Genomic DNA, 17773 nt, shown 5'->3' with positions numbered 1-17773 from the left:
ATGCCAAGGGAATCGAAGCACTCAAGCACTGCTAGAAGAAGTGTGTGAAGTTACAGGGAGACTATGTAGAAAAATAACCCTGAATTTGTTCAATTCGACAACTGCATCATAGTCAGCCTTAGAACTTTTCAGCCTACCCTCGTACACCTTACCTACAACCCCAAAGGTTGGGCCCGTCTGATTTTTTCTGGGCCCACCCATTTTATGATTTCTGCCTATGCCCCTGTGGCCCACCACTTGCTTTGACTGTGTGAGACAAGAAGAACAGCAATGGCAGGTCAGTTAGGCTAATCTGGTAAGGATTAACTCCAGAGAAAGTTAGCTTTGTGTTAGCGGAAGTTAGCATCAGTAGCGGGCACAGTTCCACTAATCCGCTAATTGCTAATTATCAAAGATAATCTTTTCAATATCGGATTAGCTTTTCAGATAACTTTGAAAACCATCATTGGACAAACTATCTTCCGATAATTTTTAGACAGCTAACATTTTTGCAGACATAGCTTTTTGTAGTACATGCACAGTTCTATCCTCTACAAACAGAAGAGCTAATTCCAGAAGAAACCACTCCTCTGCAGGCAAAGGAGAACTGGTCATAGAAAAGAAAAAAAAAAACTCATTTCTTTTTGACCCCATACTAATATGATGGCAATGTCACCCAAGTCATCCAGAGGCATACAGTTTTAACTTATGGTTCAAATTTTAACCAAACTAATTTCAGACAAGTTATTTAAATTAACATCATGTCTGAAGTTTTATAAAGTGAAAATATCAGATATATGTTTTAGTTTGAAAGTAATGCACTAATTTTAAAGGTTTTAGTGTGGACATGCAGCTGTGCAAAAAAAAAAAAAAAAAATCATAGATCTGATAGGTTTAGTTGTACAGTGTGTGGTGTCAGCCACATGGTAAAAACAACACACACAAACAGATTTCACACACGAACATTCCCAGGTCAGACACCTCACTTTCAGTTGAGCACCTACCTGTTAAATGTTTCGTAGCTGATGTGTAGTTCTACCCTCTGCAAAACAGAGAAGAGTTGCTTTAAGAAGAAACCGCTCTCTCCTCTGCAGGCAAAGGAGAACTAGTCCCCAAAAGAAAAAACTAATTTCTTTTAATCCCATACTGATACACGGGCAATATCACCCAAGTCATCCAGAGGCATACATTTTTAACTTATGGTTCAGCTTTTAACCAAACTAATGTCAGACAAGTTATTTAAATTAATGTCATGTCTGAAGTTTTATAAAGTGAAAATATCAGATATATGTTTTAGTTTTAAAGTAATGCGCTAATTTTTAAGGTTTTAGTGTGGATATATGCTGTGTCCAGCAGTGCATTATGGGTAGGATAGGGTAATCTCAGTACGTTCACGACATGATAAATACATTTGAAACACTCTGATCAGGCTCTACAGCAACAGCATTAAACTCTAGTGCCTAAAACTCTCGTGAATATATTCTCTGGGTTTTTAGACGTTGTTATTGTGTCTGCTTTTATTAAATTCCACGCATCTTAAATGTAGCAGACACGGATTATCTGTAACTTCTGATATACGAGGGTAGGCTGAAAAGTTCTAAGGCTCACTATAAAGTTTATAGGCAGTTTATTGGTTTAGCATTAAAAAAAGATAACTTTTCAGTTATCTGATTACCAGTTGTCAAAGCTAACGTTTTGGGTAGCTGTGCCCACCACTGGTTAGCATGCACGCCAATGTGATAAGAGGATAAAAAGTCACATTCTTGTACAAATGTTTTACAAAAGAGTTTTTAATGTGTAATTACACTGAACAGATGTTTTCATCTGTTCATTTGTGATTACATAATTTAAGTTTACAAATTCACTCATGAAAAACAAGGAAATTACTGAAACTTGAATGACATCTAAATTATATTAATTATGCTGTGTCATCTTTCATTTTTAATTAAAATAGCAACAGTAACATTAAGATCAAAACGCGATCTTCTGCTTCTTTGTTGTGCTTTGTTACCCAATGCAATCAAATACGGCCAACGGTTATTGCAAAGGCTTTGTGTCCATCCGTCTGTGCCCAGCATAAATCCAGTCCTATTACTGTCAGAGTATTCAGATTTACAGGGAACATTCTTGAGACACAGACCTTGGAAAAGATCAAAGATGGCTAACCTTGACCTATTTTAAGTGTTCCTGAGCCCACGCAGTAAGATCCTTTACAAAGTGTTAGTTTTTAATGCACTACTGCCTGAGGGATCGAAGGTCACGGGCATTCAATATTGGTTGTCGGCCTTGCCGCTTACATGTAGGAAGTTCTCTACATTCTCTGAATCTTCTGTTTATGTGATGGCTTGTAGATGATGGAATCCCTAAATTCTGTTGAGAAACATTGTTCTTAAACCGTTGGACTATTTTTTCACGCAGTTGTTCACAAAGTGGTGATCCTCGCCCCATCTTTGCTTGGGAACGGCTGAGACTTTTAGGGATGCTCCTTTTCATACCCAATCATGACTCTCACAATTAGTGTCCTCAGTTCCCAAATGCTATAAAGTTTATCTTTATCTTTAATAAACAACTGCAAATTATAAACAACACAATGCTCATATGGCCGAGGGTATTTTAGCATTGCGTTCTATTTTTTTTATTTATTTTGTTGTTGTTAATATGATCAAAGCAGATGGTCACCCCTCTGAGTCTCATCTGATTGAGGCTTCTTCCCCAAATCACAAATGCCTGAGGACATTTTTCATTGCCACCGTTGCCAATATGCTTGCTCATGCGGTGGGAAAGGCTAGACTTTACTCATGTGAATGACCTTTGGGTGACCTATGTTTTTAATTAGGGTGAGTATAAATAAAATGAATGGAACTGAATTAATACCTCTCCACAAATATTCCAGCCTGCACTGCATGGACAATGCTGCGAAACTTAGGCTTCTCATCGGAACGTCGGGCGGGACGTCGTGTCCTCTGAGTGAAGGTGGACGCCAGCCAGTCGGTTACCTCTGAAGGCACACCATCTGACTGTAGTTGCTGAAGGTCATCTTCAGACTCCAAACACTGTCTGTGAGCGATCTCACACACACACACACACACACACACACACACACACACACACACACACACACACACACACACACACACACACACACACACACACACGCACTATTAGGCAGATGGATACGAAGAATGACGGATAAAGGTTGGATTATAGCTTTAGGGCAAGAATCTCAGTCTGCCACGCCTGAAGGTCAAACAACCACTGTATTCATACAGTGTTGCCACGGTTACTTTGAAAAAGTAATCCAATTACTGATTACTGATTACTCCTTGAAAAAGTAACTTAGTTACTTTACTGATTACTCAATTGTAAAAGTAACTAAGTTAGATTACTAGTTACTTTTTTAGTTACTTTCCCCAGCTGCTGACAACAACCCTCTGCCACCTCAACATGACAATGATACCTTTTTTGCCAAAACTCACTTTATAGCCACCCTTTCTTGACCCTTTATAGTCACCCTTTCTCTTATAAAAAGTAAAATAATGACCTCTTTCTTGACCTCATATTTAACTGTTGACAGCATTGTAACAGTAAAACGTGCAATTTCTAACCTACATTGTTTATAAATGTAACTATTAAATTCATTCTAACATTTTTCTAACATTTAAATTCTCTCTAAACATTTTACTTGTCAAAATTATTATTATTTTAAGTAGTATTAGTAGTTGTAGTAAAAAAAAGGCTTCAAAACTGGACCTTTAATCTAGGGGTGTTGTGGGGGGGCACATCCCTGCCCCACGCCCCCATTCAATCTGGATTCGCCCCTGCTTTGGCGTTTGAGCACAAAGAATGGATAACATTTATTTATGCAGAAAACATAACCAGATTTACAGGTAAGAAAGTTTTATTGCGTTTTCACATCATGTGGTCCTTAGAAAGAGAGTTTAGGTTCATCTGAGTGGAAAATAGTGTTAGTTATTGACGCGTCGCGGAGGATCAGCTGTTTTTAGCAGCAGATACGGAGCGGCTCGGAGGAAAAAAAAGCATAAAAATGTCTTTGTAAAGCTCAGTGCAGGTGTGCTGTTGTCACCGCGCTTTAAGAGGTGAGGACGAGTTGTAACTGCTGCAAAAAACCTGGGATGAAAAGCTCACAGTTCACTTAAAGTGGGCAGTTCAGTCGAACCCCGACCTCCTGCCCACTGACCAAGTTTAATGCTGCTATCAACCCACAATGTATAAATAATAGTAACGCACAGTGACTTGGAGAAGCAACTTTAATCTGATTACTGATTTGGAAAGATTAACGCGTTAGATTGTTCGTTACAAAAAAAGTGGTCAGATTAGAGTAACGCATTACTAAGTAACACGTTACCGGCATATATATATATATATATATATATATATATATATATATATATATATATATATATATATATATATATATATATATATATATATATATATATATATGAAATATAAACATAAAGAAGCAATAGTTTGTGTGTGTGTTGGGGCGGGCAACTGGAGGAGAGATCTAGCTGTCCAATGGATGTTACCTCTGTTGTATATAAAATGTTTCTGTTGCGCGCAGTATAGAAAGGTCTCCGAATACTTTGGACTTCCGACACTCTCATTTATGGAAGCGTGCTGCACACTTCTGGATTCAGAACAGGGTCTATGTTGCCTAGCAACCTTGAAAATTAATTTCTCTTAAAGGAAATAGGCTTAAGGTTGAATTTCTGTGTAAATTCTTCATGTACAGTGGCTTTACTGCACTACACGACACCTTGAACAGTAGCAGAATTGTCATGTAGTCAGAGTCACAATTCTGGAATTTTCCACCTTCCCATACTTATTATTATTTGTTAATTTAGGGTTTCACGTGTTTCAAAATATTGAATCATGTCCTGAGGCAATAAATCTGAAATATTCTTTAGATGTTGCAGTTCTAATTAACAGTGATTGGCTGGCTTCAAAGTTTAATGGAATATTTTAGGAGGGGTTTAAACAAGAAATCTATGGCCCTTGTTACACTGTTTCTTTCTTATTTGGCAAATGTGAACCACCTCCAGCCTTGCAAAGAATAAGTTATTGATCAAAGTCCATGTTTGAGGGCCTAATCTCAACACTGATTCTGTTTAAACTTTAAAGGCTGTTTGTCTGATCGCAATGCAAATATTGCAAAAAGAGAATGAAGATTAAAGAGTAAAAACACACACTAAATCCTCAAGCAAGAAAGACATACAATTGGCTCTTGTCTTGAGTTAGATCCTGGAAAAGGAGAGAATTTATTTAAAAAAAAATAATGACTAAGCTCCACAACAGATCAATGATGCAAGAGACAGAAGCATCTGCGTCTGGTTAGTGGCATGAACGGCATTTCTAAAGCAGAAAATCACTCATTGTGGTGTGTATGACTTTTTATGAGGTCTTTGTTTATATCTCTGTGTGTGTTACAGATGAATATGTTTTTATTCAAATTTTGGCACATAATGATCGCTTTGACCTACACTGATCTTTAGCTTATGATTTCATGGCTATTTGGTGTTTCAATGCATTTCTTTCAAATGAGAAAAATAAATTAATGTATGTCTGTTTTGGGGTGAAAGGGGTTTTGATAATGGTGGTAATGGAGTCATGCGGACAGGCTTTACACCAGTGGGTGGGCCGAATGGTCTTGGGCCAACGACCAACAGTCGTGCCTGCTCAATCATAGTTTAATTAAGCAAGGAGGTCGATATGTATCATCATAAAAATACATAGAAAATTAATTTTTAGTTTTACATAAATAAAAATTTCATAAATATTCAAAAATTATATTATACCTTGAGGTGCCTTATGTTTTGATTTGGTGCTGCAGAAATAAACTGACTGTATACATGTATGTATATATATATATATATATATATATATATATATATATATATATATATATATATATATATATATATATATATATATATATATACACTCAACAAAAATATAAACGCAACACTTTTGGTTTTGCTCCCATTTTGTATGAGATGAACTCAAAGATCTAAAACTTTTTCCACATACACAATATCACCATTTCCCTCAAATATTGTTCACAAACAAGTCTAAATCTGTGATAGTGAGCACTTCTCCTTTGCTGAGATAATCCATCCCACCTCACAGGTGTGCCATATCAAGATGCTGATTAGACACCATGATTAGTGCACAGGTGTGCCTTAGACTGTCCACAATACTGCCAAATTCTCTGAAACGCCTTTGGAGACGGCTTATGGTAGAGAAATGAACATTCAATACACGAGCAACAGCTCTGGTTGACATTCCTGCTGTCAGCATGCCAATTGCATGCTCCCTCAAATCTTGCAACATCTGTGGCATTGTGCTGTGTGATAAAACTGCACCTTTCAGAGTGGCCTTTTATTGTGGGCAGTCTAAGGCACACCTGTGCACTAATCATGGTGTCTAATCAGCATCTTGATATGGCACACCTGTGAGGTGGGATGGATTATCTCAGCAAAGGAGAAGTGCTCACTATCACAGATTTAGACTGGTTTGTGAACAATATTTGAGGGAAATGGTGATATTGTGTATGTGGAAAAAGTTTTAGATCTTTGAGTTCATCTCATACAAAATGGGAGCAAAACCAAAAGTGTTGCGTTTATATTTTTGTTGAGTGTATATATATATATATATCCATCCATCCATTTTCTTCCGCTTTATCCGGAGTCGGGTCGCGGGGGCAGCAGCTCAAGCAAAGCCGCCCAGACCTCCTGATCCACACACACCTCCCCCAGCTCCTCTGAGGGAACCCCAAGGCGTTCCCAAGCCAGCCGAGAGATGTAGTCCCTCCAGCGTGTCCTGTGTCTTCCCCGGGGCCTCCTCCCAATGGGACGTGCCCGGAACACCTCTCCCACGAGGCGTCCAGGGGGCATCCGGAAAAGATGCCCGGAAAGGAGTCAGTTGAGGTGGCTACCTCAACTGACTCCTTTCGAAGTGGAGGAGCAGCAGCTCGACTCCGAGCTCCTCCCAAGTGACCAAGCTCCTCACCCTATCTCTAACGGAACGCCCAGCCACCCTGCAAAGGAAACTCATCTCAGCCGCTTGTACTCGCGATCTCGTTCTTTTGGTCATGAGCCAAATCTCATGACCATAGGTGAGGATCGGAACGTAGATCGATCGGTAAATCGAGAGCTTTGCCCCCCTACTCAGCTCTCTCTTCACCACGACGGTCCGATACAGCAACCGCATCACTGCAGATGCTGCACTGATCCATCTATCGATCTCATGCTCCATCCGTCCCTCACTCGTGAACAAGACCCCGAGATACTTAAACTCCTCCACTTGAGGCAAGGACACTCCACCAACCTGAAGAGGGCAAAGCACCTTTTTCCAGTCGAGAACCATGGCCTCGGATTTGGAGGTGCTGATTTTCATTGCGGATGCTTCACACTCGGCTGCAAACCGCCCCAGTGCACACTGAAGGTCCTGATTTGACGAAGCCAACAGAACCACATCGTCCGCAAACAGCAGAGACGAGATTCTGTGGTTCCCAAACCAGACCCCCTCTACACCCTGGCTGTGCCTAGAAATTCTGTCCATAAAAATAATGAACAGAACTGGTGACAAAGGGCAGCCCTGGCGGAGGCCAACGTGCACTGGAAACAGGTTTGACTTACTACCGGCAATGCGAACCAAGCTCCTGCTGCAGTCGTACAGAGACAGATAGCCCTTAGCAAAGGACCCCGGACCCCGTACTCCCGGAGCACTCCCCACAGGGTGCCCTGAGGGACATGGTCGAACGCCTTCTCCAGATCCACAAAACACATGTGGACTGGTTGGGCGAACTCCCATGAACTCTCGAGCACCCGATGGAGCGTGTAGAGCTGGTCCAGTGTGCCGCGACCAGGACGAAAACCACACTGCTCCTCCTGAATCCGAGGTTTGACCATCGGTCAAATTCTCCTCTCCAGTACTCTGGAATAGATCTTACTGGGGAGGCTGAGGAGTGTGATCCCCCTATAGTTGGAACACACCCTCCCCCTTCTTAAACAGAGGGACCACCACCCCAGTCTGCCAATCCAGAGGCACTGTCCCCGATCGCCACGCGAGGTTGCAGAGGCGTGTCAGCCAAGACAGTCCCACAACATCCAGAGACTTAAGGTACTCAGGACGGATTTCATCCACCTCAGGAGCCTTGCCACCGAGGAGCTTTCTAACCACCTGGGCCTGGGCAATGGATGGGTCTGCCTCTGAGTCCCCAGTCTCTGCTTCCTCTTCGGAAGACGTGACGATGGGATTGAGGAGATCCTCAAAGTACTCCTTCCACTGCCCGACAACATCCGCAGTCAGGGTCAACAGCTCCCCACCTGCACCGTAAACAGTGCTGGTGGAGAGCTGCTTCCGCCTCCTGAGGCGTCGGACGGTTTGCCAGAATCTCTTCGAGGCCGACCGATAGTCCTCCTCCATAGCCTCCCCGAACTCCTCCCAGACCCGAGTTTTTGCCTCTGCGACCGCACGGGCTGCAGCACGCTTGGCCTGCCGGTACCCGTCCGCTGCCTCTGGGGTCCCACCTACCAACAAAGATAAGTAGGACTCCTTCTTCAGCTTGACAGCATCCCTTACTTCCGGTGTCCACCACCAGGTACCCAACTCCTGGAGAAGGGCTGGACGCTTCATATATATATATATATATATATATATATATATATATACAGTGAGGGAAAGTAAGTATTTGATCCACTGTTGATTTTGCAAATTTTCCCACCTACAAAGAATGGAGAGGTCTGTAATTTTTATCGTAGGTACACTTCAACTGTGAGAGACAAAGTCTAAAAACAAAATCCAGAACATCACATTATATGATTTTTAAACAATTCATTTGCAGTTTATTGCATGAACTACAGTTGTATGCAAAAGGTTGGGCACCTCTGATACTTTTCATGATTTTCTTTTATAAATTATTGGTTGGAAGGAGGTTGTTTGCCAAAATCTCATGATTTTTTCCTCCAAACACGGCGAGTGTAGATGATACCAAATAGCTCTATTATGGTCTCATCTGACCACATGACCTTCTCCCAGGCCTCCTTTAGTTCATCCAGATCATCATTGGTGAACTTCAAATGGGCCTGGACATGTGCTGGCTTGAGCAGGGGGACCTTGCTGCCCTGCAGGGTTTTAAACCATGATGGCGTGGTGTATTACTAATGTAATCTTTACGACTGTGGTCCCAGCTCCCTTCAGGTCATTGACCAGGTCATCCCATGTAGTTCTAGGCCGATTCCTGACCTTTCTCAGAATCATCCTTACCCCATTAGGTGAGATCTTGCATGGAACCCCAGACCGAGGAAGAGTGACAGCCATCTGTCAATTTCCAGTGGGGTTCCTGTTAGAGTTTGTAGTTGATATCACCTGTGACAAACGTGTCTGGGTAGGGTTTTGGCAACAATTTTTTATACCATCTGAAAGTGAGATGCCCACAGCCCCAACCAGCCTACCCCTACTGCCAGTCTTGAATTTCGTCTGGCAGCATTGAGCAAACTTTTAATACTTTAACTTTTAATAGTAATTTTCCATAACAAACACAGTATTCTTTAGCTTCATTTTTTTTTAATCTACAATGTACAGAACAATGCCACTGAAGTTGAGGATTTTGGTGGTGACTGTCTTAAAACAAAAAACTTAAAGACTTGTGACAATGGAGCATGTAACCCTTAATGCTAAGGTTAATAAACAGCTGACTTTATCACCTGATCTACATTAAGATAGCGATTATCATATCACCATATTATATTCTACCTTGTTCCATCGAGGTATACAGCCTCTAGTAATGATGTTGTGACATCCAGATTCTTTTTAATTTCTTCAAAGTCGACATGTTTCTCATCCAGCTGCTTCAGCATGCTCCTCAGCCTGGAGAGAAAAAATAAAATAAAATAAAATTTGGATATGACCATAAAATGCTCAATGATAGGTATCTTTATTTAAAATCTGAAAAAAATAAACTACTAAGACAAGCAGTGGTGGTGTGCAAGTAGCCAGGACTAATAGCAGTCTGACACGAACATCTTCTATGGAGAAAAAAAACGATGTAATTTTGAACCAATTAGGATGTGCGAGTGAGAAAGACATCCAAAACAAAATGACAGTTATTGTCATTTTACATTGTGAGTGTGCCGAAGATGCTGTGTGAGAGACGTTCAAGATCTGCTTTAACAGCAGGTTGAGAAATGCTCGGAAACAGTTCATTTGGAAGTGATTTAAATGCCAAGCTGTCGAAAGAAAGCCCGTGGCAAAAAAAAAAAGTATCATTAGTGCCAAATTTTCCATGAGAGAAAAAAACTTCCCATGATAGGACCTTATGTAACCCACATTTTGTAAAAGTGAGCTCAATGAGAAAATACAGCTTCTTATATTTGTATTTCTAAGGCCATTATATTTTTTAATTTAAAAGTTGTATAAATATGTTGACATGTTAACGAGCCTGCATTGTGGTCTAATTGAAAATCTCCAAAATTTCATTTCCAACCTAATTTTAATTCAACTTACCATTTGAAAAGGACTTATTTGCTATAACACCTTTCTGCCATGGATAATTATTTTAAGAAAATGCACATTGGTTTGTTGTTGTGATCGGACCACTGTTGAGAGTGTGCCAGCCGCCAGCCACACTCTGCAGCCAGCTCTTGGAGATGAGACACTCACAGCTTTTCTAGAGTTTATCACACTGGCACAAAAGCTGTTGAGTCATATAAATAGCACGCGTCTGAATGCCACCTCTCTCGCTTTCAATCTCATGTAATCGTTTGTGATAAGTGAGGTTTCTTTTGTTCGGGGGAGGAGGCGGGGGGTTGTTTATTAGAAGAGCTTTTGCCTGGAAGTTTGCAGGAAATACCGTTTCAAGTACACTCATTTGTTTAGAGAAATGAATGAGAAATCTTTCTTTGGCACAGGATATGTTGAATCCACACAGAGTAATGTCATCTTTATTTACCAGCAGAGCAGTGTAGGAAAGTTTTTCACCATAAAATTTTATGAAATCCCCTAGAAGGATGGTGCACAGGTGTAACAAATGTGTGCTGTTGTTCAAAAAAAAAAAAAAAAAAAAAAAAAAAAAAAGAAGAAGAAAAAGGAATTTCATGGTGTTTTTAATAACCCATGCTTGCATGTGAATTTGACTTCCGGTGTCGCAGACTGAATGGTCCCCTCTAAAAATTGGTCCGCCCTGCTTTCACTGCACATGCATCATTTCGGATCACAGCAGCACATCTGAGACTGACTCTCTACACCCAAAGCGATCAAAGGGAATGATGTGATTATTAACCATCAGATGACAACGTAAACTTTCTTATATCATTCTAAAGTCAGTTGTAAGCAGAAACGAGGCGATAATTAGTGAGTCACGAGTCACAACTGACGCTCAGAAATGACATAGGCTCAGCAGCAGCATGTCAGACTCAGATGTGCTGCTGTGGCACTCTGATCGGTCCCCTGTCTTTTATTATGAAATATTTAGGGAATAATCCTGTTGTGTCTGATTTGTGGACACTAAGGCTGGATTTTACGGTCGCAAATATCCGTTTTACTCAATTTGCAACTGTAATCCAGCATTAACATCTGCAAATCAACAGACACAAGGGGTTATTCCAATTTTAATCCAGTTCCATCATTCGCACGGTTTATTTTTCTGTAAGTAATTTGGTCCGCGAAGCTTACCATAGCAACAGCGTCATTGTCACGCTGCCAGTTTCTCTCTCTCTTTTCCTCTTCTTCTTCTTCTTCTTCTTTGTGTTTAATGGTGGCTGGCCACCTCTTGCTCTCGGCTGACAGTGCCATTATTGACATCTGCATAGCAATGCGCGCGGTCAGGGCGTGGAATAATACATCAAATGTGAAATGGTCGAATATTTTGCCACCGCCAATGCTATAGTTTATGCTCTGAAATCACACAATTAACCAATTTTCAAATTTGTGGAACAAATGTAATTGGATGAGAATGCTGAATTTTTGTGGAAATGATTGTTGTACAAAAGCTTCAGATATCTATTGCTGAGATAGATAATGACTGGAGTGCAGTTTTAAGCAGAAATGAGGTGATAATCGGTGAACCACGGCTGATGTTAAGAAATGACTCTGCAGACGCTCTGAGATGACACATGCGCAGTGAAGGCAGGGTGGACCGCTTTTAGGGGGGACCATTCGGTCAGCGACACCAGGTCTAAACAAACACACAAGTAAAATAGAATTATAGCAATAGCTGAGCAGGAACTTTGTTTAGTCTCATAACATTCTTCTCTGACAGCCCAGAGTAGGTGAAGGAAAGTTTAAACTCTTTTGAGTCGGTCAGGGTTTTGTTTTCTAATGTCTGTCCTGATGGAATATTCACGAGGACAATCCGTCCTGAGAAACAAGTCAAAGTGGAGCCAAAACATGGATTAAAGAGCTTCATTCTGTTTTCGGCCCTTCTGTACATGTAAGTCAAACACCTGTTCATAACTTATTTTATAGAAGCAACTTGATTTAATTGCTGTCATAGAAATATCTAAAATGTGATTTGGTTGTTGTTTTATGTCTGTTAAGTAGCGGACTTTGAGTTTTGTGCTTAAATGCTTGTTAGGCATAAATGATTGTTCATTAAACACAGCCAAGGATTTCTTCAGTGTGTAAGAAAAATGTTTGTGTGAAAATGTCTCATTCATGTTGAGAGACTGGGAAAAGAGAGAGAAAGCTGAATGGGATTTCAATCAGTGTGAAAACAACTGAAAGTTGCAGTGACGTTTCAGATCTACTGTTACGCGTATTATCAGAAACACAACATTAAGGCATTTTCACTCTTTGTATCCACACAATCTATATAGAATATATAAACAAATCACTATCAAAACAATGGGAATCGAAGTGCATAAATCTTTGCTTGGACTCGAAAATGCTACGTGTCATCACACTTACAGCAATATGCAATGACACATGATTATCTGATCAATATAAGCTTTGGATCACCTCTCTAGCCTTGTTCAGGTTAAGTCAGGTCTGCCACACATCACTCTGTCCACCAACCTACAGAACCACCTTGGGTCCTGGATGGCAACTACCCAGGTAGGCAACTGGCCCATCCATCAGGGCCCCTTCACACATAGTGCGAATTTGATCGATTTGCATATAAATTGTGCATGAAGCAGGAATCGTATACAAAAACGTGTAGAATCATACCTGCCTCTAACGCCTCGTACACCTGTTGCTACAGCTATGTGTACACACCAGGGGCTGAAAGACAGTGTGGGCTATGAGAGCCCATCAAACCCTCTGACGGCAAGTTTCGGCCAAATTCCAGGTGACACGCATGAACATCTAACACCACTCTCATGGCACTTAGAAAATGTGTGGCCATTCACACTGTTAACATGACAACAGTCAGCAGACAATCATTGTCATGCTGGCAGTAAAGTTTGTCTAAGTGCTCCACGAGTGCGGCTTTGATCTGTGTACTGAACTGATAGGAGATGTGGCCGCCGACAGAAGCGGCTGTGGAGATCTGTGGATCTGGACATCCCAGCTGGACAACACATACTGTGTTTGGACGGATGTGGACTAACAACTGCCCACTGTGATGCGCATGTGTCTGCTTGCTGTCATCACGTGGACATAAATAAAAACATACCGCTGTGGTGACGGGCTGGAGTGAGTGAGCGTGTGCAAGCTGCAGCCCGACCTGCACAAATTGGATTTATTTGTTGTTTTTTTTTTTATTTATTATTCTGAGAACAGAAGTAGATTTAAGTTTAATGTTCCTGGTCAGCACACACCCGCTGAGCACGCCTGCACGCCATGCTGGAGGGACGGTGTCAGCACTCTGGCATCATTATTTTATTTTATTGCAGCACTTCCAAAAGATCATGGTGCCCGTGTAGCCTGTCTTGCCACAGCAGAGCCATGCCATTTAATAGAACTCAGTTTTATTCGTGGCCCAGCTGTACACATCCAGTTCAGTTGTACAAGTACGCTTTACACTTCATGCCTGGCACGAACCGGATTTTCTCTTTTTATTCATTTATTTTTCTGAGAACCACAGTCTAATGCAGCCTGCTGGGGCAGGGACAGAGGACTTCACCTGTGTGGAGAATTTGGATGAGGCAATCCAGATTTATTGTTTTATTTTCATTGTCTGTGAAGACGTCAATGGAACTTGAGAGATGCAGCTCAGTGGATGTCATTCTGTGAGTGGTTGTTCATGCTTTTCTTCTGTTATTTATTTATTATTTCACTGCTTTTCCTGCCTAAGGCTGGGGGAATTTTCACAGCCTCTTTCACATAATAACTACATAATAGTCCACATCCGCCCTGAGCACTGTATGCCCAAACATGACTTACAGATGTTTGCTGCGTGACATGTCAGTGACTCTCTCGCGGCATGTGTGCGGATTTGTTGCTGTAATTTTTGCCGTTACTCCGGATGGCATTCAGCGGACAGTCAGTCCCCAAGTGCGCACGTGTTGTGATGACCAGCTCAGTGAGATTTCACATGGGAATGTTATCGCCTTTTTCCCTGTTTTCGTGCAGTGTTGTGTTTCCGCCTCCTCTCCACCAGTCATGTGTCAGTGAGATACTAGCTTTAGTGGCCAAGTCTCACCAAGATGCACCAGGACCCTAAAACCGTGGATCTTTATTCTTGTGTCAAGACATCAGCATTGTTCAACAACCTCATGACTCTAAGTTCATTTTAGGCTTTTCTCAATCGCAAAAGCCGAGGATCCAAAGACATGACTGTCACTGCTGCGATGTGTGCATCTTTGTACAAATTCCACACTTTCACCCAAGGAATACTCCCAACAAGTTGGTGAAAACCTGCACAACCTTTTCAAAATTATTTTTTTTACACAGTAACACAAGTGATTTGCCAAACTCTGAGCTGCACCGAGTGAGCTGGGTAAATATACAGTGCATCCAGAAAGTATTCGCAGGGCTTCACTTTTTCCACATTTTGGTATGTTACATTCTCATTCCAAAATGGATGAAATTCATTTTCCTCTAAATTCTACACACAATATCCTGCAATGACAATGTGGAAATAGTATTTTCAAGAGTTTTGCAAATGTGTTAAAAAAAAACAACTAAGAAATCACATATACATAAGTATTCACTGCCTTTGCTATGAAGCTCAAAATTGAGCTCAGGTGAATCTTGTTTCCACTGATCATCCTTGAGATGTTTCTACAGTTTAACTGGAGTCCACCTGGGGTAAATTCCGTTGATTGGACATGATTTGAAAAGGCACACACCTGTCTACATATAAGGTCCCACAGCATGTCAGAGCACAAACCAAGCATGAAGTCAAAGGAATTGTCTGTAGACCTCTGGGACAGGATTGTCTTGAGGCACAAATCTGGGGAAGGATACAGAAATATTTCTGCTGCTTTGAAGGTCCCAATGAGCACAGTGGACTCCACCATCCATACTTCACCTGTGGAGTATGGATGGTGGATGATGTTCTGGTCCACCAGGACTCTTTCTAGAGCTGGCCACCCATCTACACTGAGTGATCAGGGGAGAAGGACCTTAGTCAGAGAGGTGAAGAAGAACCTGATGGTCATGCTGTCAGAGCTCCAGCATTCCTCTGTGGAGAGAGGAGAACCTTCCAAATGGACAACCATCTCTGTAGTAATCTACCAGTCAGGCCTGTATGATAGAGTGGCCAGATGGAAGCCACTCTTGGCACATGGCAGCTCACCTGGAGTTTCCCAAAAGGCACCTGAAGGACTCTCAGATCATGAGAAACAAAATTCTACAGTCTAATGAGACAAAGATTGAACTCTTTGGCATGAATGACAAGCGTCATGTTTGGAGGAACCCAGGCACTATCCCTACAATGAAGCATGATGGTGGTAGCATCATGCTGTGGGGATGTTTTTCAGCAGCAGGAACTAGGAGACTAGTCAGGATTGAGGGAAAAATGAATGCAGCAATGTACAGAGAGATCCTGGATGAAAACCTGCTCCAGAGCGCTCTTGACCTCAGACTGGGGCGACGGTTCATCTTTCAGCGGGATGATGACCCCAAACACACAGTCAAGATATCAAAGGAGTGGCTTCAGGACAACTCTGTGAATGTCCTTGAGTGACCCAGCCAGAGCCCAGACCTGAATCCGATTGAGCATCTCTGAGATCTGAAAATGGCTGTGCAGCGACACTCCCCATCCAACCTGATGGAGCTTCAGAGGTGCTGCAAAGAGGAATGGGCGAAACTGCCCAAAGATAGGTGCACCAAGCTTGTGGCATCATATTCAAAAAGACGTGAAGCTGTAATTGCTGCCAAAGGTGCATCATCAAAGCACTGAGCAAAGGGTGTTGTATGTGTGATTTCTTAATTTTTAATTTTAAGGCAAAAAAATTAATTTACCTAATTTTGGAATAAGGCTGTAACATAACAAAATGTGGAAAAAGTGAAGTGCTGTGAATACTTTCCAGATGCACCGTATTTATCGCTTATCTTTCATCAGCAGCCTTGATTAACTTGAGACAGAATAAAATCCTCTGTGAGCTATTATTTGTTACTTATATTATGATGACTAATAAACACCCAACAGCTGTGAATGCAACAGACATCATATGTTACTAAAACAAAACCACATGACCATCACCTCTGTTCTGCAGCATGCTTCACTCCATCCACAAGTGCATGTGGGAAAGTGTTCACTCAGCCAACATGTGTTTGCTCACATTATGTACCACACAATTTCAAACAGCACGGCAGTCTTAACCCTACAGAGCCAGAACACACAGGTAAAATGTCTCATAAAATCCACAGAGCGTAACTGCAGCATCACTATCTGATACGAGGCACATTTGTCACAGTAAAACACCTCATCAGCACAGAAACACAGGTTGAGTGTGGAGGCATTATTATTATCTCAAGTCTTACCTAGAGATGGGTATCTGCAACCTTTTCCTGCGAATTCGCACCAGATCAGCCATTCCACAATAAGGATGTGTTCTAATGGACCCCAGAGTTCAATTACAAAATAAAAGTTTTTAAAAAAGCGATTATTTCATGGATGTAGTGAGTAGAAAAGTTCTGCCAGGCAGCAAGGCAAACTTGTGTGTCCTGAGACAGACTTGTGTTTCAACAACTCTCCCACCCACTTCTGGGGGGACCTACTCCACTTCATTCTGATTGGTTGGGTCAGGCCAAACTGTGTCAGAGTGTGTGTGTGTATATATGTGTGTGTGTGTGTGTCTAAAAACCATTCTCTGAAGTGCGACTCAGTTGACCTCACTGATGAAGTGTTGACTGCAAGGCTTTCAAGCAGTGTGTACTTAAATCCCAAATGAGAATTTTCCACCACACCACAGAAAGACTCTTTCATTGCAACCCACCAGAGCCACCCAAGCCAAAATACAGAAAGATTGCCGTCCAAAAAAACCACGCACAACGGCCTGATAGGTTAACTGCTGTTTACTGCCGTGCACATGAGCGTAGTGACGCGGGAGGAAAATGGGGCGCTTTCAAAGATAAGATCAGTTTTAAATGAGGTTAGATTTTATCTGCTTTCATGTGTTGTGCCGCACGGAGAAACAGCATTACAAATAACACGACGTAATCCTGGCAATGATACGTTGTTCTTCTATGTGCGTTAACAGGGATGCATTATGGAGTTTTCCATAAACGTCTGCAGGTCATCTGTGGTTTTCAAGATCCGTGTAAAAGTGTGAAGCTACAACTAGCCCAACAACACTGAGATCAATCAATCAATCAATCAATTTTTTTATATAGCGCCAAATCACAACAAACAGTTGCCCCAAGGCGCTTTATATTGTAA

General features: G+C 41.6%; 1 protein-coding gene across 1 annotated transcript in view; it reads right to left on the bottom strand.

The window, feature by feature from the left end:
- LOC117506639 (calcium/calmodulin-dependent 3',5'-cyclic nucleotide phosphodiesterase 1B-like) overlaps positions 1 to 17077 on the bottom strand; it is an 82456-nt gene extending 65379 nt beyond the window's left edge. The window contains exons 1-3 of the mRNA XM_034166163.1: positions 16876 to 17077; positions 9760 to 9873; positions 2854 to 3036 (exon numbers count right to left, since the gene is read on the bottom strand). Of these exons, the coding sequence (XP_034022054.1) occupies positions 2854 to 3036; positions 9760 to 9873; positions 16876 to 16928 (350 nt within the window). The 5' untranslated portion in view covers positions 16929 to 17077. The remainder of the gene's footprint in view (positions 1 to 2853; positions 3037 to 9759; positions 9874 to 16875) is intronic.
- Between the last annotated feature and the right edge of the window lie 696 nt (positions 17078 to 17773).

The sequence above is a fragment of the Thalassophryne amazonica genome, chromosome 3, assembly GCF_902500255.1.
Source record: "Thalassophryne amazonica chromosome 3, fThaAma1.1, whole genome shotgun sequence".
NCBI classification, from domain to species: Eukaryota; Metazoa; Chordata; class Actinopteri; order Batrachoidiformes; family Batrachoididae; genus Thalassophryne; species Thalassophryne amazonica.
Note: the sequence above shows the minus strand (reverse complement) of the source record. Positions and strands in the feature narration are given on the sequence as shown.